General features: G+C 38.9%; 1 protein-coding gene across 2 annotated transcripts in view; it reads right to left on the reverse strand.

The window, feature by feature from the left end:
* Positions 1 to 27,099, reverse strand: part of gramd4a (GRAM domain containing 4a) — a 58,042-nt gene that overhangs the window by 14,756 nt on the left and 16,187 nt on the right. The window contains exons 1-8 of one of the 2 annotated variants that reach the window (XM_053508613.1): positions 26,070 to 26,179; positions 25,816 to 25,930; positions 7,975 to 8,095; positions 6,588 to 6,649; positions 4,223 to 4,358; positions 4,010 to 4,035; positions 3,804 to 3,895; positions 2,114 to 2,205 (exon numbers count right to left, since the gene is read on the reverse strand). In XM_053508613.1, the coding sequence (XP_053364588.1) occupies positions 2,114 to 2,205; positions 3,804 to 3,895; positions 4,010 to 4,035; positions 4,223 to 4,358; positions 6,588 to 6,649; positions 7,975 to 8,095; positions 25,816 to 25,909 (623 nt within the window). In that variant the 5' untranslated portion in view covers positions 25,910 to 25,930; positions 26,070 to 26,179. Of the gene's footprint in view, positions 1 to 2,113; positions 2,206 to 3,803; positions 3,896 to 4,009; positions 4,036 to 4,222; positions 4,359 to 6,587; positions 6,650 to 7,974; positions 8,096 to 25,815; positions 25,931 to 26,069; positions 26,180 to 27,099 lie in introns of those variants that run through there. The other variant, XM_053508612.1, reaches the window with a different exon arrangement.

The raw sequence follows: 27,099 nt of genomic DNA on the forward strand, positions 1-27,099 counted from the left end.
TAATGTTTTCAAACTTCAATTGCTGGGCACGGTTAGTAAGATAATTGGCAAACCAAGCACAGCTTAGAGAAGGAAAGACCAATACTGGAAAGCTTATGTAAAAGGATCCTATGGTCGACAGAATCATAGGCCTTGGCGAGGTCTATAAAGGTGGCAATATGTAAGGTAATAAGTGTGGACGTATGTGAGGTAATAAGTTCTTTGAGATAGGGGAGGGGCATTCCCATAAATACACTGGTGGGTAAGAAGGGCAACCTTGTAATCAATTCTAAATAAAACAGGGAGCCAGTGAAGAGATTTAAGAATGGGCATCATATGATCATATTTACGCCCTCTCATCAGGATCCTAGCAGCACTGTTCTGAATATACTGCAGCTTTTGAAGGGTTCTTCCAGTAGTCCCGATGAGAAGTGCATTCCAGCCTGGAGGAGACAAACGCATGGACTAACTTTTCTGCATCAGCAAAAGTAAGTGCTGGACGCAGTTTCGCAATATTCCTGAGGTGGAAATAAGATGTTTTACACAGATGTTTGACATGAGCCTCATACATCAAATGAGAGTCCATTTTAACCCCAAGGTTTATAACGGATGTTGACAATGGGATAGCCTGACCAGAAAAGGTAATACTGGTGATGTTAGATGTCCTAACCTGGTGTGGGGTGCCTACTAAAATAGCTTCGGTCTTAGAGCTGTTCCGCTGCAGGAAATTTTGCTTCATCCATGACTATCTTCTCCAAACAGATGGTCAAAGTAGATGATGGCAAAGTAGACGAGGAGATTGAATTTATTCTGAGGTAGAGCTGAGTATCATCAGCATAGCAATGAAAATAAAATACCATGCTGGCTGATGATACAGCCCAGGGGAAGCATATACAATATAAACAAAATAGGACTGAGCACAGAGCCCTGAGAAACACCACAGGTGACATTGTGTGTAGCGGATTTAGCCTCTGCCAAGGCAACATGCTCTGTTCTTTAAGAACGTAAGATAGGATGAGAACCATTTGTAAACAGAGTCAGAGAGTCCAACAGTGTGACGTAATCTGTGAAGGAGAATATTATGTTCAACAGTATCAAAGGCCGAAGACAAGTCCAACAGGATGAGAAGAGATGGAAAACCAGCATCAGCCGACATCAGTAGGTCGTTCGTGACTCTAACCAGAGCTGTTTCCACGCTGTGGCAGGGCAGATTTTGTTTTAGATAAGACTGAAGCTGTGCAGCATTTACTTTTTCCAGCACTTTTGAAAGGAACGGGAGGTTGGAAATGGGCCTGTAGTTTGCAAGTACTTCTGGATCTAAGGTGGATCCAAAGATCTAAAGTGGTGTGATGATAGCAGATTTAAATGTAGCGGGAACATATCCAGTCTGGAGAGAGTGATTTATTATCCTGGTAATCAGGGGACTTATAGCACAAAGGTTGGATTTAACCAAAACTGTAGGAAAAGGGTCCAGAGCACAATTTGATGGTTTCATCTTTCTGACAATGACCTCAACCTCTTGCTGCATAACTTTCGAGAAACAGCTGAAAGGTTGCAAATTCCCTGGCTGTGGGTCATTCATCAAGACAGGTAGTGCAGAGGAACTCGATAGAGACGAGCGGATGGTATCCACTTTTTTCCTGAAGAAAGTAATGATGTTATTGCATTTCTCCTCCGTAGCTTCCAGATGGGATTAAAATTGTGGTTTCGATAGTCGATAAAGAGAAAAGTTGCTTGGATTTTCCAGAGCTATTGTTAATAATATTTAAATGAAACTTTGATCTTGCAGCTCTCAATGCTCTTGCATATGCCTTCAGATGTTCTCTGTAAACTTATGAACTTATGAGTCCTGAGGCCTGTAGACGTTGTTTAAGAACACGCCCAGCTGTCTTCATCTTCCGCAGCTCACATGTATACCAGGGGGCTGAACGTGAGAAGCAGACAGTTCTATATCTGACAGGGTTATGGAAGTCAAGGAGACTGCTGAGGGATTGGTTGTGTGTGTATATATATATATATATATAAAAAGACTCCATATACTGACAGACAACATGAGATACGGTATGACGGGTACAGAATAAGGAGAAGTGAAAGAGTTTGGTGCAGTAAGAGCGAGACAGTGTTACTGCTTTACCTTGCAATGAGGTAATTCAAGGATAACCTCAGAATGGCTAAAAACAGGAACATAGGAATGGCCCAGCCATACCATGCAGCATTCATATAGACCTATAAAAAACAACACACACAGTAACAAATATAAAACATATATACTGTAAAATACTCAAAGTACTGTGCAGTTTGTTCAACATATCACCCTGTATGTAAGTCACCGCAGAGAAAAATCTGCAAAGTCAACAACTGCCAAGGTCTTTCTATTACACAGTATTATATATTAGAGAATAAATAGTCTGAACCGTTCACTTCTAGCTGAAATGGTACTTTATCTGCAGAGCTGCAGCCACAAGTTCAATAGGTTTACACTCAAAGATCATTAGCACTAATTTACTGATAATTTATAATAATATGGTTAGGTCTGCAAAATGATAAATAAAAATAATAGAGTGACAAGCGCAAACCAGACTGAAAGACGAAAAGACAGAAAAAAAAAAGGACAGGCAGAATCTTTATTGTGTCCATGTCTGGACCATGGACCAGGACTAAAACATCTCTTTTCAGTTGATGTGATGATAAGGCTTTCTTTTTTTTTTTATTAAGAATTATTTTATTTCAAATATTTAAATGAAAACAATATATGGATAGAACAATGGATGGATGGATGGATGGATAGATGGACATACATAGACAGATATTACTGTATATATAGACCAACATGGAAGAAGAGAGTGACACCTAGACAGAAAAACAGACAGACGAATGCAAAAATAGAAATAGACTTATATACTGAACAAAAATATAAACGCAACACTTTTGTTTTTGCTCCCATTTTTAATGAGATGAACTCAAAGATCTGAAACATTTTCTACATAAACAAAATAACCATATCTCACAAATATTGTTCACAAATCTGTCATAATCCATTACGATGAAGAACTGGAGTCAAGTCGAGACCCCAATGAGGACGACAAGCATGCAGATGAGCTTCCATGAGACTGTTTGACAGTTTGTGCAGAAATTCTTTGGTTATGCACTCCGATTGTTTCAGCAGCTGTCCGAGTGGCTGGTCTCAGACGATCTTGGAGGTGAACCTGCTGGATGTGGAGGTCCTGGGCTGGTGTGGTTACACGTCGTTTGCGGTTGTGAGGCCGGTTGGATGTACTGCCAAATCCTCTGAAACACCTTTGGAGATGGCTTATGGTAGAGAAATGAACATTCAATTCACGAGCAACAGTTCTGGTGGACATTTCTGCTGTCAGCATGCCAATTGCACGCTCCCTCAAAACTTGCAACATCTGTGGCATTGTGCTGTGTGATTCAACTGAACCTTTCAAAGTGGCCTTTTACAGGTGGCCAGTCTAAGGCACACCTGTGCAATAATCATGCTGTCTAATCAGCATCTTGATATGGCACACCTGTGAGGTGGAATGGATTATCTCGGCAAAGGAGAAGTGCTCACTATCACAGATTTTGACAGATTTGTGAACAATATTTGAAAGATATGGTTATTTTGTGTATGTAGAAAATGTTTCAGATCTTTGAGTTCATCTCATAAAAAATGGGAGCAAAAACAAAAGTGTTGCGTTTATATTTTTGTTCAGTATACATTAGAATATGCGAAAAGATATACAAAAAACGATGGATAACACTGACACTGAGACAGACAGACAGACAGACAGACGACAGACAGAGAAAAGTTCAGCACTCACAATAAAGGCAATGGCTGACGTATACACTGAGTGCCAGTTGGATAAGGCTGACAGGTTCCTCAAGAAGTTAGTTACAGGTCTGGCACCCCGCTCTGCATACGACACACACACACAGAAACACATTTTTAATAATTATAATGCATTACATATATTCACGAATTGCTAAAAAAAAAAGCATTATGAAATTAGGCATAAAAATGACTTACTAAGTCGCCTCATATTTTCTGTTAACCTGAAAGAGAGAAGAACATTCATCACATTGGTTTTGTCAATTTCCGTTTATAAACACAGATGGACAAAGTTCAATATTAACATGTGATGAGGTAATGCACTCTAACAAATTATTAAATGAAATAATAGCATATTAAATTCATGACATTTTAATCATCTGTTAAGTACTGTACGTCTCTTTGCTTCACCTCTTAGCACTGAGCGGCTCCTCCGGTTCCACCGTGTTTTCCTCCGGCTGGAAACGGAAGTCCTCGATGTAACCCCCGAACCGGTCGTACAGCCACTTCTGCACCCGAAACCACAATGTCTCTTTTTGTTGCTTTTCTAAACAGAGAGAGAGAGAGAGACAAAGAGTCAATAACTGACCTGTCAAGCTTTATTAACCTAATTTACTCAGTGTGTGTGTGTGTGTGTGTGTGTGTGTGTGTGTGTAAGACTAGCTTTTCTGCCCCACATTCCACTCCCCGAATACAAATGGCCTCCTCTGGCCTAGATAAGACTTTTCTGTAAATTTAGATCACAGCCTGAAGGTGCTTATGCTCCCCGAAGTGACGCCTTTTACATGCAGAAGAACGCTTTTACACGCGGACACCACATCAGAGAGATGATAAACTTTATCCCAGCGGTAATGCGGAAGTTCTGAAGCTACCACACACACACACACACACAATGTATGCACACTAGCCCTATTTGAACAAATCTCACTGTTAAACTAGCTTTTTATTCCAAACTTTATTGTAAATGAATATTTTTATTTCTAAGGATATATTTCTAGTTTCTAATTGTTGCCATTTCTGATTAAAAGAAACCTGTGTGTGCTGTAAATGTTTTCCACATTTCATGTTTCACCCACATTTTTTATGGAGTTTTTCTCATTTTCTTTGGATTTTCTCATCACTCTACTGTATAAACACTGCTCCACAGTAAAAACAGGTGTTTGGAATGTTTTGTTGATTTCTTTAAATAAATAAATAAATGAATAAAGTTCGAAAAAATAAAATAAATGATTTTATGTAAATAAAATATCCAGTTTACAGAACTTACATATTCACAAAGCTTCCTGGAATTCTCTCAGAATTCGCTATCTCAGCGTAAAAAGTCCTAGCTGGGAGTCCTAGACTAAAAGTGGTTTAGAAAACCACTCTGTAAGGAAAGTGCAAAAACTTTTATCTTGTGAGGAGATGTGGTTGATCCCATTGCTAGGGATGATGCAGCAATTCAAGGACTGTGATTGGTTGGGAACAATCCAAGAGAGATGAAAGGAAGTACAAGAAAAAGAGAAGAAAATTGGACAGAAGAGCAGTGTTTACGTTTAGTGTTTGGAGAATATTTCTTCTTTTCATCATTTTGTCCTCTGCTATAGAAACTATTAAGCATATAAAAAGTCGTCCTCTCTACACTTAACAGTTTTTACCTTAAGAGCTGTTTTTAGGTCTAAGATGTTTTGTGAATCATTTTTATCTTCACTAAGATTTAGTCCTAAATTTTAGGGGAAATTCTACGAAAATGTCATAATTCTAAGAACTTTCTACAACTTTAGGTTTGAGAAGCTTTATAAACACAGGCCCAGGACTTTCAAGTTGTTCTGAATTCTTTTCTTGGCCGTATGCATTGGATTGTTGTCTTGTTGAAACGTAAATCATCACCCCAGCCTTAGATCCTGAGCACTCTGGAGAAAGTTTTCTCTCCGGATTGCTCCTTATTTCTCTGAATAAATTTTCCCTCTATACTGACTAGTCTACCAGTCACAGAAAAAAATCCCCACAGCATGATGCTGCCACCACCATGTTTAACTGTAGGAATGGTTTTAATATGGTAGTCTGCAGTGCCAAGTTCCTGATTCCACTTAGTTTACTCTTTGTGTCAGTAGATCAGAGGATTTTGGATTTTTATGCTCTTCAGGTGCTTTTTGGCAAACTCCCAGCAGGCTGTCATATGCCTTTAAAGCAAGAAATGGCTTTTGTCAGGCCACTGTACCATACGGGTCAGATTGGTGAAGTACAGCAATGATGGTTGTCCTTCTGTAAGAATCTCCCAACCCCACAAAGGAATAAATGAGGATCTTATTTGTAATAACTCTTGGGCTCCTGGTTACAGTACCTGTCTGACCAAGGTGCTTCGTCCCAGATTAAGCGGTTTGGCCAAGAACCTGGGCCGACAGATCTGGGAACCTCTTTTTTCTTTGAGAATGATTGAGGCTACTGTAACTCTTGGGTGCTTTCAATGCTGCAAAAATTTTCTTCTATCCTTCCATAAATCTGTGTCTTGACACAATCCTGACCTGCAGGTCTACAAATAATTCTCCTAACCTCATGGCTTTGTTTTCATTAGAACATACAACAATTACGGTGACAGTAAGAGTATGTGTGCCCTTCGTAAGAGTCTGAAAATGTTACATCCGCACTGTAAGTAGTTTAATAAGTAAACAATTAAGCAACCAAAAGGCACTTATGTATAGAATCAATCAAACGTTTGGAACCAGTTTGAATTTATTTTCTACAATCTATAACAATACTGATTTTTCTTTTTTTTTTCTGTTTCATGTCTGGTTACCTGTGCTGTTCGTGGAGGGTGACTGCTGTTTACGGGAGTTCTGGGGAGGAGAGTCTTCTAACCTGATACAAGAAAAAAATAATAAGAGAAAATCTCAGCCAATCACTCACACTTTCCTCATTACAAATCACCAGGTTAATTGTCACCCTGTCTAAGGTACAGTATGATGTTTGTCACTGATATTTAACTCAATTATGGAATAACAGTGGAAACAAATTGATGTGTTGTCGGCAGGGAGTTTGTGAGTGAGCATTAAGTACGGTAAGTAAAACTGCATTTATTTTTCTTAACTGGTGAAAGGACAGCAGTTGGTAGTGAACTCAGTTTACACAACAGGCTCACATATACTTCAGCATTGGACTGTTGGAGAATGTTATGTCTTTAAGGAATCCAGGGTCATCAGGAGGGAGGCAGTAACAGCTATTTTTAAATCCTAGTAAGTGGAGGCAAGGCTGGTTGGCGAGCCATGCCCTGGTCACAACAGGAGAATAACTCAGATCAGGTCCGAGAAAGTGAACCTGGACTGAAACCGAAACCTGACCTTGGACCAATATTTTAGTCTTTGTAAAAAACTTTAAGTAAGTGGACCTGGTAGCTGAATGAGAAGGAATGATTCCTTAAAATATTGAGAAACATTGTTGGTGATAAACAAAAAGGGAACATATTGATCATTTCCTGTTTTTTATTTGTGCTTAAAAATCAAAGGTTCAGCAAAAATAATGTCTAATAATGTCGAACTGGAATTAAATTTTATTTTATAATTTTTTTACATTTTACTCATTTATTTCCACATTTTTTCAATTCTGTAAAGCTGCTTTGTGACAATGGCCACTTTTAAAATTGCAATACAAAGAAAAAATTTAATATAATTATTTATATAAGTTTATTTAATTTAATAATTCATTTCACCAATAGTGAGATTCAGTCAATAGCAGTTAGCCTTTTCATTTATATATTGTACATTATCACACAACTTTAGGTTTTGGATCGGTTATAATTTCATGCATCAGGTATAATTTTGTGAGCCAATGTTAGAAGCAATCACAGATTTTACAAAAACCTTTCTAATGCACTTTATTTTTGCATATTGTAACCTATTTCTAAGTGAAACATGTTTGACATTTTATATATTATATGAACAATGTTTCTTTTTCCTGCAAGGAATATAGCCCAAATCACAATATTACAGGGGATAAAAAGTCATCGCATTTTGTTTAATAATCATCATTATAAAGGCTGATAAAAATACAATATAATGTGCACCACCTGAACTGCAATTACACACCTTTATGGTTAATAGATATGTGAGCTATGAAGAAATATTATGGAAAACATAATATTTGGCATAATGTGGATATACTTATGATCATCAGAGCTCTGTGCTCACCTGGCTTTTAGTACGTCGTTCATCTTTTGCTCCAAATCCAGCCTCCTGCAGCGCTCCTTCTCCAGCTCCTGCTTCAGCGTCTCCACATTGGTCTCCTCTCGCAGCTTCCTCAGCTCCTCCTCTGTACACACAACACAATCACCCCACACTCAGCACTGCATGCAAGAGTATGCTAGTTAAGAAACTTACGCAGACGTTAACTGTGTGTGCCTGTTTTATAGGAATGATGGTGATGGTGGGAAAGTATTTCTCATTTAAACTGTCTGTGCGGTAATTGGTCTTGCTTTTCCCCACTGAGAGGTGAACATGTCCCCATGAAACGCTCCATACACTGCCTCAACTTTCTCTCTCTATTCAGCCATCAATCTATTCAGTATAAATATCAGTTTATTCACTGCACGCCTCCAGCTGTACTAAAGGTCATAAATATTTTAGTTCAAAAACTCGTGCCTTTCAGACAGCGGAACGTATACCAGGACAAAGCCTGCTATGTGTAGACTGCACACCCCATGGAGAGAGTCATTAGCTGAAGTGTTTGAGGAGAATTGTGGACCATAGGGGGTTTGCGATTGTAAGCACAAATGAGATGAGTTCATGCAGCTTCTTAAAACCTCACACTCCGCACTCAGGCCCAGCGCTGATGACATATGGCGAGTGAAATTTCTTGATTTCGGAAAATTATTTAACTGAGAGCTCTTCAGAAATTGAAAGAAGTTTGCATTAAGGACTGGGGAAAATCATGCACTGATATAAGAAGGCTCACTGTGAACTAAAGAGGAGAATTTGGAACCTCGAAGACTGTTGATAAATATAGGTGCGAAATGACTCAGAATAATGACCTGGTTTTCAGTCAGAATAACTCCAACAGATGAAGGCGGCCTAACTGAGCACAATCAACATATATAGATTTAAAAGTTCAGCGTAGAGCATCAGTGTGTCAAAAACTCATTACTGCATCTAATCCATCAGACTGAGCTTCAGCAGCTCTCTACCACTCTCTACCACTAATATATTTTCAGTTAATTTCCTGACTGTATAAACACTGGACCTATGGCACCACAAAATTTGCAACTAGCAGTCCTAGCAGCACCATTCATTCATTCATTCATTCATTTAATCAAACAAACAAATTTAAAATTCTGTACCACCACATGGTATTTGTTTAGCACAAACTCAGGATGAAATAACAGAAATATACGAGAAATATAATGCACAAAGTATGAATTGTGTATTAATTTCAGTACTAGTAAGTAGCAAACAACTCAAACTTATAGGTCTACAAATAAACTGGTTAACCAAAACCAGAAAATAACATGGTTAACCAAACATTAAATAAGATAATATACTGGTTAAACACACAAACAATAAGATAATAAACTAGTTAACCAAACATCAAACCAGACAATAAACTGGTTAACCAAAAACCAAACATCAAACCAAATAAGCTGGTTAACCAAATAGTAAATAAGATAATGGTTAACCACACAACCAATCAGATAATATACTGGTTAATCACACAACCAATCAGATAATATACTGGTTAATCACACAACCAATCAGATAATATACTGGTTAATCACACAACCAATCAGATAATATACTGGTTAACCACACAACCAAACAGATAATAAACTGGTTAACCACACAACCAAACAGATAATAACCTGGTGAACCACACAACCAATCAGATAATAACCTGGTGAACCACACAACCAAACAGATAATATACTGGTGAATCACACAACCAATCAGATAATAAACTGGTTAACCACACAACCAAACAGATAATATACTGGTTAACCACACAACCAAACAGATAATATACTGGTAAACCACACAACCAATCAGATAATATACTGGTTAACCACACAACCAATCAGATAATAAACTGGTTAACCACACAACCAAACAGATAATATACTGGGTAACCACACAACCAAACAGATAATATACTGGTTAACCACACAACCAAACAGATAATAAACTGGGTAACCACACAACCAATCAGATAATATACTGGTTAACCACACAACCAATCAGATAATAAACTGGTTAACCACACAACCAATCAGATAATAAACTGGTTAACCACACAACCAAACAGATAATAACCTGGTTAACCACACAACCAATCAGATAATAAAGTGGTTAACCACACAACCAAACAGATAATAAACTGGTTAACCACACAACCAAACAGATAATATACTGGGTAACCACACAACCAATCAGATAATATACTGGTTAACCACACAACCAATCAGATAATAAACTGGTTAACCACACAACCAATCAGATAATAAACTGGTTAACCACACAACCAAACAGATAATAACCTGGTTAACCACACAACCAATCAGATAATAAAGTGGTTAACCACACAACCAAACAGATAATATACTGGTGAACCACACAACCAATCAGATAATATACTGGTGAACCACACAACCAATCAGATAATAAACTGGTTAACCACACAACCAAACAGATAATATACTGGTTAACCACACAACCAATCAGATAATATACTGGTGAACCACACAACCAATCAGATAATAAACTGGTTAACCACACAACTAAACAGATAATATACTGGTGAACCACACAACCAAACAGATAATATACTGGTGAACCACACAACCAAACAGATAATATACTGGTGAACCACACAACCAATCGGATAATATACTGGTTAACCACACAACCAAACGGATAATAAACTGGTTAACCACACAACCAAACGGATAATATACTGGTGAACCACACAACCAAACGGATAATATACTGGTGAACCACACAACCAATCGGATAATAAACTGGTTAACCACACAACCAATCGGATAATAAACTGGTTAACCACACAACCAAACGGATAATAAACTGGTTAACCACACAACCAAACAGATAATAACCTGGTTAACCACACAACCAATCAGATAATAAACTGGTTAACCACACAACCAATCAGATAATAAACTGGTGAACCACACAACCAAACAGATAATATACTGGTGAACCACACAACCAATCAGATAATAAACTGGTTAACCACACAACCAAACAGATAATATACTGGTTAACCACACAACCAATCAGATAATATACTGGTTAACCACACAACCAATCAGATAATATACTGGTTAACCACACAACCAAACAGATAATATACTGGTTAACCACACAACCAAACAGATAATATACTGGTGAACCACACAACCAAACAGATAATATACTGGTGAACCACACAACCAATCAGATAATATACTGGTGAACCACACAACCAATCAGATAATAAACTGGTGAACCACACAACCAATCAGATAATAAACTGGTTAACCACACAACCAATCAGATAATAAACTGGTTAACCACACAACCAAACAGATAATAAACTGGGTAACCACACAACCAATCAGATAATATACTGGTTAACCACACAACCAATCAGATAATAAACTGGTTAGCCACACAACCAAACGGATAATAACCTGGTTAACCACACAACCAAACGGATAATAACCTGGTTAACCACACAACCAATCGGATAATAACCTGGTTAACCACACAACCAATCAGATAATAAAGTGGTGAACCACACAACCAATCGGATAATATACTGGTGAACCACACAACCAATCGGATAATATACTGGTGAACCACACAACCAATCGGATAATATACTGGTGAACCACACAACCAATCGGATAATATACTGGTGAACCACACAACCAATCGGATAATAAACTGGTGAACCACACAACCAAACAGATAATAAACTGGTGAACCACACAACCAAACAGATAATATACTGGGTAACCACACAACCAATCAGATAATAAACTGGTTAACCACACAACCAAACAGATAATATACTGGTGAACCACACAACCAAACAGATAATATACTGGTGAACCACACAACCAATCAGATAATATACTGGTGAACCACACAACCAAAAAGATAATATACTGGTTAACCACACAACCAAACAGATAATATACTGGTTAACCACACAACCAATCAGATAATATACTGGTTAACCACACAACCAAAAAGATAATATACTGGTTAACCACACAACCAAACAGATAATAAACTGGGTAACCACACAACCAATCAGATAATAAACTGGTTAACCACACAACCAAACAGATAATAAACTGGTTAACCACACAACCAAACAGATAATAAACTGGTTAACCACACAACCAAACAGATAATAAACTGGTTAACCACACAACCAAACGGATAATAACCTGGTTTACCACACAACCAAACGGATAATAACCTGGTTAACCACACAACCAATCGGATAATATACTGGTGAACCACACAACCAATCGGATAATATACTGGTTAACCACACAACCATCAAATAATATACTGGTTAACCACACAACCATCAAATAATATACTGGTTAACCACACAACCAACCAGATAATAAACTGGTTAACCACACAACCAACCAGATAATAAACTGGTTAACCACACAACCAACCGGATAATAAACTGGTAAACCACACAACCAATCGGATAATAAACTGGTTAACCACACAACCAAACAGATAATAACCTGGTTAACCACACAACCAATCAGATAATAACCTGGTTAACCACACAACCAATCAGATAATAAACTGGTTAACCACACAACCAATCAGACAATAAACTGGTTAACCACACAACCAATCAGACAATAAACTGGTTAACCACACAACCAATCAGATAATATACTGGTTAACCACACAACCAAACAGATAATAAACTGGTTAACCACACAACCAAACAGATAATAAACTGGTTAACCACACAACCAATCAGATAATAAACTGGTTAACCACACAACCAAACAGATAATAAACTGGTTAACCACACAACCAAACAGATAATAAACTGGTTAACCACACAACCAAACAGATAATAAACTGGTTAACCACACAACCAAACAGATAATATACTGGTTAACCACACAGCCAATCAGATAATATACTGGTTAACCAAATATTAAACCAGATAATAAACTGGTTAACCAAAGAGACAATCATAAAAATAAACTGGTTAAGCAAATAATAATTCAGGTACTTTATGTTAAAATTGCAATAGAGAAATTATCCTTGTTTAATACTGGTATTCTCAATAATTTGGAGCTGGAACCATACTTTTGGTCCAGTACCTGGTTCGCACACATAGCTGTCTGGTTTTGTTAATATCTGTGTGTTTAGAACATTAGACAGATGAACATGTGTTAGTCTCCACACGCTGAAATGTCCAACACTCACTAGAGCTGAATCTGTGCTGGTGTATACCGGAACTCCTCAGGTTTCACCCACTGCCACCTGCATTCTGCAAGCTTAAATGGCTACCTAAATTATTCATTGGTTTGTCCGTCTCTTTTGTTTTGCTCCTACTTTCTGTTGCCTGGAAGTTATGTTCAGACAGAGTGGCGTGGAAGCAGACGCTGGAAAACAACTCGATCACTCTGGCAAGCTCGCTCAAATCCCAACACAGAGTGACTGGGTCATGGGTGAGCTTTTTCCATCAGTAAGAACAAACACACACACACACCCTGATTAACCGCATAATAAGTGATTCTTATGAAATCTAAGCAAATGGAGATGAGGTAACTCAAGGGCACAATAGTTAAAATGAGGTTAAAAATAAATGAGGTTCAGGCACAGGACACACTCGAAACTAGTTCTTTAATGCCAGTCTTATATGTTTTCCCTGCGCCGCTGTAGGCCCATTTACACTGTTCAACAATAAGAGTAAACAATGGACATAAATAATACGAGTAGACTTGTGGGGGGGATTTTTAAACACATCACTACCATAGTGGATAAATTCCTCACATGTACACAGGTTGTACAAACCCTCTTGCAACATGTACTGTACAAATAACATCCACACTACCTTTATCTAGAAAAGAAGCAGCACATAGATGTTAAAACGTGGCATTTAATTTTGTGAGCGGAACATACATATGCATAATTAATCCAGGCCTCATTTCACATCTATCTTCTAATTAGACTAAATAGCAAGATGGATCAGAAGATTAATACAGCACACACACACACACACACACACGCATACTTCATCACCACCTGTTAGAGCTCATCAAAGATTTAGCAGCCTCTCTCTCTCTCTCTCTCTCTCTCTCTGACTCCCCCATCGCCCCCCACACACTCATCATTTCTTTCCTATGAAGTCATTCTTTAGAGCTGCATCTCTTTTGCCCCCCAGTTCCGTGTTCTGAAACTTTCCGTACTAAATGACTATCGCCACTAATGGGCTAAATGTACTGGGGAAGTGTGCCTCATTGCTTCTATTACACATACAGAGTAAGTCTGAGCAATACAATTATTTACACACAGGTTCACACACAATTCCCAAATCAGATCCGTCACAAGGTGTTTAATCTTCTTTAACAGCGGAGCTCAGACAGTAGTTTTGGCTGCAAGGCAAATAACATGTGTTCTTTTTAATACATAATACCAGGCCAAAAAAAAAGGCAAACAATCTAAAAAATGTATTCCATCACCTTTCGCTTTGATTACAGCACACAATGTGGTGGCCAAGTTTACAGTATGTGTAAAAAATTATTCCCAGAAACACTCTTTCACAATTTTGAATCCTGATCAAAATCCACTGGCTCATTTTGTTCGCCACCCTGCTGACTAAGCGTGACTGCTGGTCCACAATTAAAAGTTATAAAGCACTTATATGCACCTCTTATAAAGCTGTTCTCATACTGTAAGGATAGTGTCTTAAGACAGCAAAACAAAACTCTGTGTTTTGCACAAGGAGCATTCAAGTCATACCAGGACTTTTATTATGTATTGTGTGGAATAACAGAACACAGCTACCTTTATTACTCTATATAATCTCCTGCTACACTAATGCACTTATTCCAGGGTTTTACTAATGCTTGGATGACATCAAGATAGGATGTTTTCTCAAGTGATGATCGGACTGTCCGCTTCATGTCTGAAATGCTGGCCTCCCAGGAACTCCTTAAATATCCCAAACATGTGAAACGGCTTGGAGCGAGGTCAGGACTGTGGTATTACTGTAACTCCCATCTGATTGGCTGTAATGTACAAGTGGTCTTCCCACAGTTCCCACAGACAGATGCGTCTTTCCCTCCAGGTGGAGACAAGTTATCAGTTAATTTTCAAGGACTGCAGTGAGCCACCTCAGCCGGGATCCTCATTCACCTTCATTAACATGAAATTCCATCAAGTCCCAGTTTGATTGAACGCCCCTCATTTATTAACATAAATGACAAAATGTCTGTGTTTAAAATAGACAGTTAATACAGCTGAAAGTCTTAAAGCTTAAACCTCTAAAGGTTTTTCATTTGTTTTCCTCATTTCTTCATCTTCTTTATTTCATTAATTTTTTCATTTTTTTATATTTAAATTATTATTGCTCTCGTTTTAATAAAAGGTGTCAGGAAGTAAGGTAGAGGACCAAAAAACTGAAGATTTTTTTCAGATGGTAGTATGAGTATATTAAGAGACAATAAAGACACTTTACAAGCTCCGCCTCTAAATTAAAGGACACACACTGACAAGGCAGCAGCACTAACGACTGGGCTGGCGGATCATCGATAATATAAAACCCCATTGAGTATGAAGTGTTGAGGACTGACTGGAACAGTGTTGTGTGGTGCAGTCCGTGCCACTTTCTTTGTTCCCTATTTATAGAGGCAGGGCTGTGTATGAGCACCAGATTTATTTCAGCCCACACACAGAATGGACAGCTAGTGAATTGCAAGGAGAATCTGACAAAACCAAACAAAAAAAGTGTATCGGATTAGAATCTGATCCCCTCCTTTGAGAGATTGTGTGTTTGGATCTGATTTACTTGAGTTTTAAACAGCAGGTCGCATGATTTATACAAGGTAACTTAATTCTTTACAACAACAAGTATGTGTGTGTGTGTGGGTGATGTGTGTATATGCAGTGCCTGCCTCGAAATTGCGCATCTTAAGACGCTTAGCCGTATCTAATCTAAGCATGCTGTAGACAGAATGTGAACCTATTGAGGCCAAAGTGGAATGGAGCAAAGGGACCGTAAGTTAAAGGGGACACAGCCTGAGGATACACTGAGTCAGGGAGCATGGCAGGTCTCTTTCCCCCTCGCTCTCTTTCTCTTCATATAATTAGTATTGATTAATACACTACAGTCGATTAACATGACATCTGAGGCGGAAAGGCACGTTTGAGTCATGTGCCCATCACGCTCACAACACGTGAATGTACACAACAATACTGAAAAAAAAACAATGTGCTGCCATTACATCAAATAATCCAAAAAGAAGATACACACAAAGTTAATTTTATACTATAATTTATACTCACTCACTCAATCACTCATCGTTGTTTTTCTTGTATACAGAATCACGATGGGCCTGGAGCCTATCCCAGGAGACTTAGGGCATGAGGCGTGATACACACACACACACATACACCCATACTCCCACATGGCAATTTGAGAACACCAATTAGCCAAATTTGCATGTCTTTGGACTGTGGGAGGAAACCTGAGAACCCGGAGGTAACTCCGGGTAATAGAGGGGAAACGTCACAGTGCTGACCACAAAGTCGTCTTGCCGTCTATATCATATACATCTACATAAAATAAACCACAAACAGTGTAACCGCTTTAAACTGTCACTTTAAATTATATCTGTATCTTATATATGTGTTAGGCATTTTAAGGATTACTTAAAGTCACTGTCTTTTCCACTTCCCTGTTCTGATATTGCATATATTCCTTTTAAAGCTGCATCAGCTAACTTAGCCCTAATGCATCCGTGCAGAAATACCCAACCCTTAAACTGAACTCATTCACTTCTACAATATCACAGAAAGAACTCAGCAGTCTACACTAAAAAACACAAGGTGCTTAAGTAAGACCAACTTCAAGGCTCTATTACACTGTTTCAGCTTGAAGCTACTGTAGGTCACTGTCATTGATGGACACTTACTAAGGCTAAGGTCGCTCTCACAGGTCTTGACCTTGTCTGTTGAGTTGCCAAGACACTACTGATCTAGATCTATGGCATCCATCTTGATTTCTTTCTTAGCTCAAACACAAACTTGCTACACCAAAAAAAAAAATCCCAAATAAGTTAATAAACTTTTATATTTTAAAATGTTGAGGACTTGACATAGAGACCTGAGGCACTCCTAATCATTCAGGGTGCCTTTTCTGCTAAATCCAAGGGAGATTTTGGCTTTATTAAGAAAATAAGTTGCTAGTGCTGTGAGCTCTTTGTTCACATTTGCTCAGCATTAAAAAAAATTTAAATCATACCACCGGAAGTCATGACGGGAACAGTTAAATAATAAATAAATGATCAAGATACATTCGGGATCATTTGTTTTATGCATTCGCACGCACTGAGATTTTAGGAAGCTGTTCTCTGGCAAGCAGTGGCGTAATCATATGCTACTCATCATTGTTATAATGGGAACATTGTCCTTTTGCCCTCAGACAATGACTGCAGCATCAGCAATGCAGCGAGAGGGTAAAAGGAACAAATTTCATCATCACAGCAGAAATTCAGAGTGTCGAAGACTCGCTGACGCATTAGCAGTTGTAAAGACCTGACAAGATCATCAACGTACAGACTTTCAACAAACATATGAAAATGGTTTGGATTGCTGCTGCATAGGATCTGACTCACAGGCAGTTAAAAGATTTTCACGAAAATGAAAAAATATGTTATTAATTCCACTATAAGAGAGAAACACCAGACGTGTGTGACTTACTCTTTTCAGACATCCTGTACCAAAACCACTTCCTGCTTCAAATCAGTTTGAGCAGTTAGGACTTTATTCAGGCTGCATTTGCAAAAGTAAAACACGCAGCTGTTTTCATCATTCGCTTAGCACGTAACGCTTTTAGAGAGCCTGGCTTTGCCAATACCTCATCTTAAGTTTCGTTTTTAAATCTATATAATATATTACTGGCTTAACAATAAACTATCAGGGATGAGCAATACACAAAGTCTTGCTGATAATATAGTATAAAGACTACTTTAGGGTGTTCAAGTCAAACCAGGACTTCTGACCAATGCCGAATAACAGAACACAGTTATGAGAGTAAAAACCTTTTTTTTCTATACAGTATAATCCCCTGCTACACTCAGGCACTTCCTCTAGTGTTTCAATAGCGCTTACTGTAGATACCAAGGTGTAAAGTTCTCACGACACCAGAGCCATGCATCACATCTCCAACCCTGGCCTCCCAGGAACTCCTTTAATTGCCCAAATATGTGGAAATGGCTTCGATCGAGGTAGGACCTTATGGTTGAGGTCAGGCTTCTATATAGGACACTTGCCACTCCAGCCTTGGTGAAACATGTCTTCATGGAGTGTATTAATTATATAGTGTATTAGTGTATCATATCATCTGAGAACAGGTTTGAGACTCTTCGTTCCAGTGAAAGGAACTCTAGATCCTAAAGAGCCTAGACAATTGTGTGCTTTCATTTTTGTAGCAACATGTTAAGGTGTCCACAAACATTTGGCAATACACAGTAGCATATACAATATTAAAATCATTGAAAGACAACTATATTACACAAGAACTATAAAACCTCTTGTCAATGTTAGAAGCAAGCACATCTCAGCACCAGGTTTAACAACAGTGGGATGTCATCAATAAATCTGCACACACTGTTACATCTTAAATGAGAAAGTCCTGCTAGATCCCATTTGTTTCATGATTCTCAGTCATCATTAGCGAGTGTCCCTACATTGTGAGTCTTCAAGGACATGGCGGGTGTGCTGTCATTCTGCTGTAACCGGGATGACGTGACGTGCCGGTTCTCACAGCAGTGTCCACCTCATCCCTTACAAAACACACGCAGTCGTAGCTCTATGAGACTGCGCTAGCATTTCAACCCAACAATACGCTGTATAAAGCGGAGCTCATGTGGCCGCCCTCCTGCCTACAGAGTGCTACTGTTGCATGGTAACCTGCTTGAAAGAAGAGAGAAGAAGAAAGCGGGGGTGCTGCAAATAAAGAAAACAGTCCCTCGCAGTTTGCCAGGAACAGGATATTCCAGAGGAAGTGGTGTGTAAAATGTAGCAGTAACCGATGTCTTTCACAGCACAGAGCAGGACAAGCATGCTGGGTGGACAATGGCTAAAATTTACCATTATCTACATTAGTAACTGAGGAGCTAGGTCTGTCTTTTCACTCCACTTTCCGGGCTGTTAGTGTGTCACTTTTTTTTTTTATTCATTTGACAGATATTTTATCTGAAGCCAATTAGAACTAAGATACAAGAATACAAGGTATTAATAAAATAGTAAGCTTTGCTTTCTAACAACTTTGACAAGTTTGGGATTTGAACTCACAACCTTCCATCCACTCATATACTGTACACACTGAAAGACTAAAATCTTAGTGAAGACAACAATAATTCACAAAACATCTTAGCCCTATAAACAGCTTCTAGGGTAAAAATTGTTAAGTATAAAGAGTTTCTATAGCAGAGAAGAATAAATATTCTTCAAACATTGATCAAGAAGCTAAAAGTAAACACCGCTCTTCTGTCCAATTTGGTTTTCTTGTTGTTTTACCTTCTTTCATCTCTCTTGGATTGTTGGCTTCATACCATCCAAAAGTGAAACTTACATAGACTGTCCTGCAATCATGTACATTGGTACAAGTAATAAAATCAGGATTCTACTTTATGGAAATTGGTTCCTTCAAAAGTAAACACATTTTTAACATTACGCTGTTTAATTAAGTTTCATATATTTAGTCTATAACAGAAACTTTGCATGAAGTAACCTGTAGTCATGATTATTCTTTATATACAAACATTATGATTTCACTGTCTGTTCTATTATCATATATTCTATTTTCAAGTACTTTTTAAGACTGTTGCAGAGGTCATAGGTAATTTTTTATCAACCAATCAAGAGTCCTTGAACTGCTGCGTCATATCTAGCAACAGGGTCAACCACACCCCCTGACTAAGATAAAGGTTTTTGTATTTTCCTTACTCAGAGTTGCTCTGAGACGTTTCCTAAATCACTTTTAGTCTAGGACTCCCAGCTAGGACTTTTTAAGCTAAGATAGGAGCTCTCAGAGAGAATTCTAAGAAGCTTTGTGAATACGGGCCCAGATCTCCTACACAAGTGTAACATTTAACTAGAAAATTTAAAAACAATACTAAAACATTAAAAAACTACAGTAACATTATTACTGGTTTCATATCAACGTAAGTCTGTTAAAGGTTCAGTATATGGATGCGTAATTGTGTGGTCATTCTTTCACTTCTCAGATTCACTTCATCATATTCCCAACCCAAAGAGCACTTTGTAATTAGTGCATGTGAACAGAACATCAATGCAGGGGCAGTTTATTCCTATGGAAAATTAGCTCTTAAATAATCTCTTTCAATAGCATCCTTAATGTACTGTACATAAATAGGGAGAGACAGAGACAGTCAGAGAGAAAAAGAGAGTCCCGCTCTTTTCTTATCTTTGACTTTTACAGATAACATGATGAGTTTTATAATGAGTATTTATGACGATTTATACATGATTACTATGCTAAAACATTATACTGTAATTGTTGTACATCATAATGATTCTAAACTGCACAATATGCAGAATTCTTCAGGGCTTCCTTCAAAGTTTAGTTACTTACAGTAAATGTTCTTAATTCTTAGATTGCCAGAAATTCAGGAGTATAACTGAGCAGTGGTGGCTCAGTGTGTTAAGGCTCTGAGTTATTGCTCGGAAGGTCGATGATTAGATCCCCAGCTCCGCCGGGTTGCCGCTGTCGGACCCTTGAGCAAGGCCCTTAACTCGTATGAAGTATGTCTAGACACTATCACAATCATTATGAGACAGACTTGTCCCTAGGAGACATAACCAGGTATAAAGAAATGACATTTTGTCCAGGGAGCTTTGTAGTATTATAAGTAGTACTATTATGACAGGACTTGTTATTATTATTATTATTATTATTATATAATCATGATTTCAGCGCCACTAGCATGGTTAAAGTTTATTAGGATATCCCTGGAGCTCCAATCCAGATCATAAATATCCCAGCTGCAGGTGTTCTCTTGCTATGTGTGTGGGCGTGTGTGTGGGTGGGTATGTATGTGTAAGAAGAGGAGGCTCTGGCCTTGGGTAGACTAATCACATTACTAACTTCTTACTGACATAGCATGATGAAACAGCAATACACACACACACACACACACACACACACACACACGAACCAAGTCTAAACGATGTCACATTCCTGGCTAAGTGCCCACGAGGCATCCTGGCACGCAAGCTGCACTTCGCCGAGCATCACTAAATGTCCGGGGTCGCCAATTAATCCTGCTCAGATAGCATGAAGGTAACACATGGATGACTTTTGACTTTTATTTGCCTTTGTTTTGACAGTGTTTACACCGACAGCCACAGACACGTCTCTGTCGAACATGCAACATGCCTCTTCCGATCTGAGACAGCGGTGTCCGAAAGCTGTGGATTGTGTGAGCCAGATAGAACCTGCAAAGTGAACTCTGAAGATGGGCTGCTCGTCAAGCATGTAAAAGCAATGCGTTCAAAGAGATGAGATTAAAATAGATTCGTTTCATAAGTTCATAAGATCTGTATACAGTCTCTCGCTATGGTAATGGAGATGCATCGTATTTTATTCGACTTTTCATGAGTCACACTCAGGTGGTTCTTAAGTGGCAGCTGGAGCTGATGTTACTGATACAGTAACTGATACAGAAGCATGTCAGAGGCACAGAATTTCATTTTTACCCTCCTGACTGAGTGTCGTGCCAGTACTGCTAGTGAGCGCATCAAATGTTTGACATTCTTTCTCGACCTGACTCCTGATGTAGCCTAACAGGGGTTGCTGGTCGTTGATCCATACTCTACATTACAACCCATCAATAGTGACAGCAGATTTCTCACATATTTATTGACATGTAGTGGGGAAGTGGTAATGCTGGACTGGCACTGACTAAATGGGAAACGTTAGAGTTTATTCCCAGTGCTACCTTTTAAACACAAACGATCGAAACACTGATAATAGAAAAGCTTTTTGATCGCTGAGCTGTGAAGAGTTAGTGTAGAACTAAGACTACTTTAGGACATACATACAGTAGCTCAGAGGGAGCATGTCCTACACTTCTAAAAGCAGATAAGGTCTTATAATAGAACCCAGTATTGGTGTTGAGCCGATACCAGCTAAAAATAGTGGATCTTCTATACCACTTACCCTGTTCTGGATCACGAGGGCCTGGAGCCTATCCTACACACAGACCAGAGGTGAGAACACCCCAACCCTAGAGGAGCGAGAATACTATGCTAAACACACTATTTAAAAAAATGAAAGTTTAGTTCATTTAGTAAAAAATTAAATATGAGAAACAGTTATTTCTCTATTATAGATCTTGTCACAGTAAAGGTTTTGAAAGATACATTATCCCAAGCCAAGGATTGAACCAGGAACCCTGGAGCCGTGAGGCAGTAACACTACCTGCTCCATCGTGCTGTCCTGTTAAATAAACCAAGACACAAATATCCCCCATTTGACAGAGCACACACTGTAGATCTACACACTGTTTCAGGAGTAACTGAATCTACACACGGGATTCCGTCAGTCATGTTTTCTCATGTTTCCATCTCTCTCTTTCTCTCTCTCAAAAAACAAACAAAAAAAGCAGAATCATCATAACTGTACGCTGGAAGTGGAGAAAGCAGGAATCAGCATGTGTCTGAGTGTAATGGGGAAACCCAAGATAAACACGTACACAACTCCTGAACCAAAGTAACCTCTTGTCAGCTGGATGGCAGTGTTAAATGGGTCAGAGCTATTATTGTGTTGGTAATACCAGGCTGAGATGGGTCAAAGGAGACTTTAAAGTAAACACACACACACACACACAACATATACAGAAATTTTATATCATTTTTAAAGTCACTAAGACTTTAAGAAGTGTTTGGAACCTCCCTCTTTTTTGCTTTGAATTTTAGAGAGAGAGAGAGAGAGAGAGAGAGAGAGAGAGATCTTGCAATGAGCTCCCTGTGGGTCAATAAAAAAAAAAGCTGTCCTACTTTATTATATCTAACAACATCATGGAATGGGACGATCATCACTCGTTCACTTCCATACACAATGTGACAAGACAAATCTAAACACGGTTACAGTTGCCTTAGTGGCATAAACACACAAGATTACAGTGGTTATAAAATCTGTGCTGTGTAACGTTGATGCATTTCCTATACAGACAGTAGCTCAGGTTACGAGATTATATTAACTCAATATTACCAGTAAGTTACCGTTTCTATAGTAACCACGTACACATGGATTTATTTAAAAAAATGTCAGTTTTATTGTTTCTGTATGTATGTATAGTATGGATGGAAGGGGTCTCCAGTGTCAGCACTTTTTTTCTGGATTTTGAGGAAATCAAGTGGAATCTGAAGCGGCCAAGAACAATGTTTTGGACTTTATATTAACTGTGGCGCGTTTCTTGTTAAATAACTGCATGTTCACCTTATAGAGTAACATTATAGGAGGGATCTCTTTATTTATTATTTAGTTTATTCCTCACGTCGCCTCAAGTCTCAAAACATTTTTTCTTGCTAAAGGATAAATTGGTAAAGCAACAAAATATATAAATATTCGTCAATTTTAAATTTAGATATTTTCGTAAATATCTTTGGCGACAATGTCCATTGCTCAAAAACTCCATAAACATAAATAATGATTGTTTATTTCTGCTGTAATGCAAGTAAAAACAGGAACTTTTTTTAAAAACAACTACAAATTAATATACCATAAATATAAATGTACCACTTATGAACAAGTGCAGAATTGTTAGCGTAGACGAGGAACACAGCAGATTGGACAATAACACTTTTGGGAAAAAATCAACATTGGGGTGGTACCAGTACTACACTGGGCTGAACCCCATCACCCCATTATTGATGATCCTTTCATAACATCACATTCTGCTGGGCTTTCAATCCTCACAAATAGTAAAAGTCTAGTTCTAGAGATGAATCAAAGAATCGCTCCATGTATCACTCTATTAAACTCGTCATATCAAGTCAGCTATTAAGTCACACAGGTTAGTTTTATGCCATGGCTAATAAAGTGCACTAGCTGAAGTGTATACAATTTTCAATTTGTGCAAAAAGTCAGTAGATAAATCACTTATCTTCTAATCCTTTAACAAAAGCGAGATCCTAAACATTGTCTTAAAGCACTTAAATGAGCTTGAATGTGCATTTCTTTCACTATAAAATCAAGTGTCTAGTAAAGTTATTTTTAGGCGCAGCATGGGGAAACCCTGGTGTCAAAATGAAGCTGAGGGTTCCCTCTTTCTTATTAGATCACAGAATCCTTAATTAAATATTATATAAATCTTAAGAGACGCTCCTCGTAACCAAACTCGCACTGGCCTTATCTCAGGAACCGGACATGATGCAGTAATAAACTTGGTTTTACAAAAGGAGCTTGTTGAACCAGGAATATAAAAAATGAAAATAAAAAGCGCATAACTTCAATCAGCTGAAATGCACATAATACCTGATTTGATGTGACTGATCACATTTCTCTTTATTAGCATTTGATAACTCTGACTAATCAATTACTTACATTTACATTTGAGCATTCAGCAGACGACCTCATCCATTTATCTCTCCTTTTTTTTTTTTTTTTACATCTGAGCAGTTGAAGATTAAGGGCCCAAGAGTGGCAACTTGGTGGTGCTGGGATTTGAACAGGGGACCGTCCGAATTGTTATCCAAAGCCTTAACCACTGAGCTAACCCTCCACCGAATCCCCTGAAACTGGAAGAAGTTTCCCGAAACAGTTATACTGTACCGAACGGTCCTCATACAAGGACAGTGTATAAAACTTTTATGTCCTCATACAAGGACATCCATGTCTCTAGAGTGGTAAAGTGCTCGGACTATTATCCGGAGATCGCGGGTTCGATTCCCGGGTGATGCTGTAACCTCTCGCAGCCGGAGGTCTAGAGAGAGCTGATTGGCCGAGCTCTCTCAAAGGGGAGGGATGAGAGGTACTTAGTGCTTCGACATTAATCACGACTCTACAGCCGAAAAGAGGAGATAGAGCTGTCCTCCAAGAATTACGTCGCCAACAAAGGTGTGTGAATGAGCAGTTCGAAAAGGGCGTCACGTGGTTCGGAGGAAACACATGATTATTTTTGGCCCTCCCGACTGAGTGATAGTAGTAGCCTTAATGTGGAGCCCCCTAGTGATAGGGAGGAATTGGACACAACTAAATTAGGGAGAAAATCGGGGGCCTGGTGTTTACAATAAGAAACAGAAGTGTGCACCGCGAACACACATCGTATGAGAACTGCTTCTACATGAGTCTAAAGTAGATAATACGTAATGTAAGCTCAAAGTTGATGCTCATCTCACAGGCAGATGTTTCTGACACTCTATGACACGATGTTATCTAAACTTTGAGCAAATGTTTCCTGCACAGATAAAAACAGTAACTTGCTCAAAATACTGTACGGTCTGGTTTTACTCCACTCCACGCTCGAGACGCTTCAGGTTCAAGTGTAAACGCTAAAACCTAGAGCGGAAATCATCTGAATGGTGATACTCTTCCGACTTAAGATGTGTAATGTCATGAAGCAATTTATCAAAAAAAAAAAAAACATCAAGCTAAACACTCTTTGAGGTGTCACGTGATTACACATACAGTTTGCTAGATGCTAAACTGCCGACTTTAAGTGTTTCACATCTCAAAACACACACACACACACACGCAAACACAGGAAGCCACATCTTATGATCAGTACTTACGCAGGAAGTGCTTCTCCAGTAAGGCAATCTCTAGATGACCTTTAACCTCATTGAGACGCTCCGAGTCGCTCCTCAGGTCTTGCACGGCGGCCATGTTGAGAGCCCCTGATCCAGCCTGTCCAACACACACACACACGCACACACACACACGCACGTGGTTACAGTCTAATCATTCCTACACAGATTAAGGATGGATGTAAAGTGTCAAAAAGGTGTGTAATAAACATAGAGCACATGCAGCGGGTGAACCTTACTGGAATCCACGCTTTTCCGCCTCCTGCTCTGGCCTGAAAATGCAAAGCGCGGTGTCAGTCAGAGGGTGGGATCTCCTGGTGACCGGCGGTGTGCGATGCAGAGAGCTGACTATACAGTACGCTCGCTCAGACTTCATACGCACAGAGGCGGCAGGAGGGGGCGAGAACGTCGGCGAGGGAGAGAGTGCAGGCGTGAGAGAGAGGCAGGGTGTCTCTTTAAGAGGCCACTGCGACTGACGGTGTGGGTTTGCTCTTCTCTCAGCCTCTCTCACACACATACACACACACACACACACACCTACACACACAATGCAGCTCCCTGTCCTTAAAAATAGGCTGCTATACGCATACAATGCGGCAGGGCTTGGTCCAAACAGAAACACACACACACACACACACACACACACACACAGAATACAAAGCAGGGGAAATCCGTAGTAGACTAAGGTGTAAACAAATGAGGGAAAAAAGAGGCACAGACCTGAGACTGTGTTTATGTGTGTGTGTGTGTGTGTGTGTAAGTATGTGACACAAAACTGGAAGGTTTTAAATAGAAGCACTTTATGACACACAAGTCTACATCATAAAAATATAAGTGTTGATTAGTCACATGACCAACTCTTCCAGACAACATTGAGAACCTCCGCTGTGCAAAGCAATGCATTCTGGGAGTGCTAAAATTCCATAATGTTTCCATAATGGAGATCTTTCCATATACACTCATTTTAGACCTGCGCTGTTTACACAGGGTGTTTCGACCTAGCACACATGACATGCTACGGTACTGCAGTGCATTGTGGGATACAGTTCGTGTGTGCTTATGTGCAGTAATGTAGTGAAGATGACAAGTATACCGCACTACAGACTACACACATGACAAGTCATGCTGCTTAGTTATTTATTTTGTGTGTCAAGTAATGCGTGTGTGTGCGTGTGTGTGTGTGTTTGTGTGTGTGTAAGAGAAAGAGCTCGACTGAAACGGAGACCGAGGGAGTGAAAAGGAAAGGAATCCGAGATTTGGTCTGAGTCA

The sequence above is a fragment of the Clarias gariepinus genome, chromosome 12, assembly GCF_024256425.1.
Source record: "Clarias gariepinus isolate MV-2021 ecotype Netherlands chromosome 12, CGAR_prim_01v2, whole genome shotgun sequence".
Lineage (NCBI taxonomy): Eukaryota > Metazoa > Chordata > Actinopteri > Siluriformes > Clariidae > Clarias > Clarias gariepinus.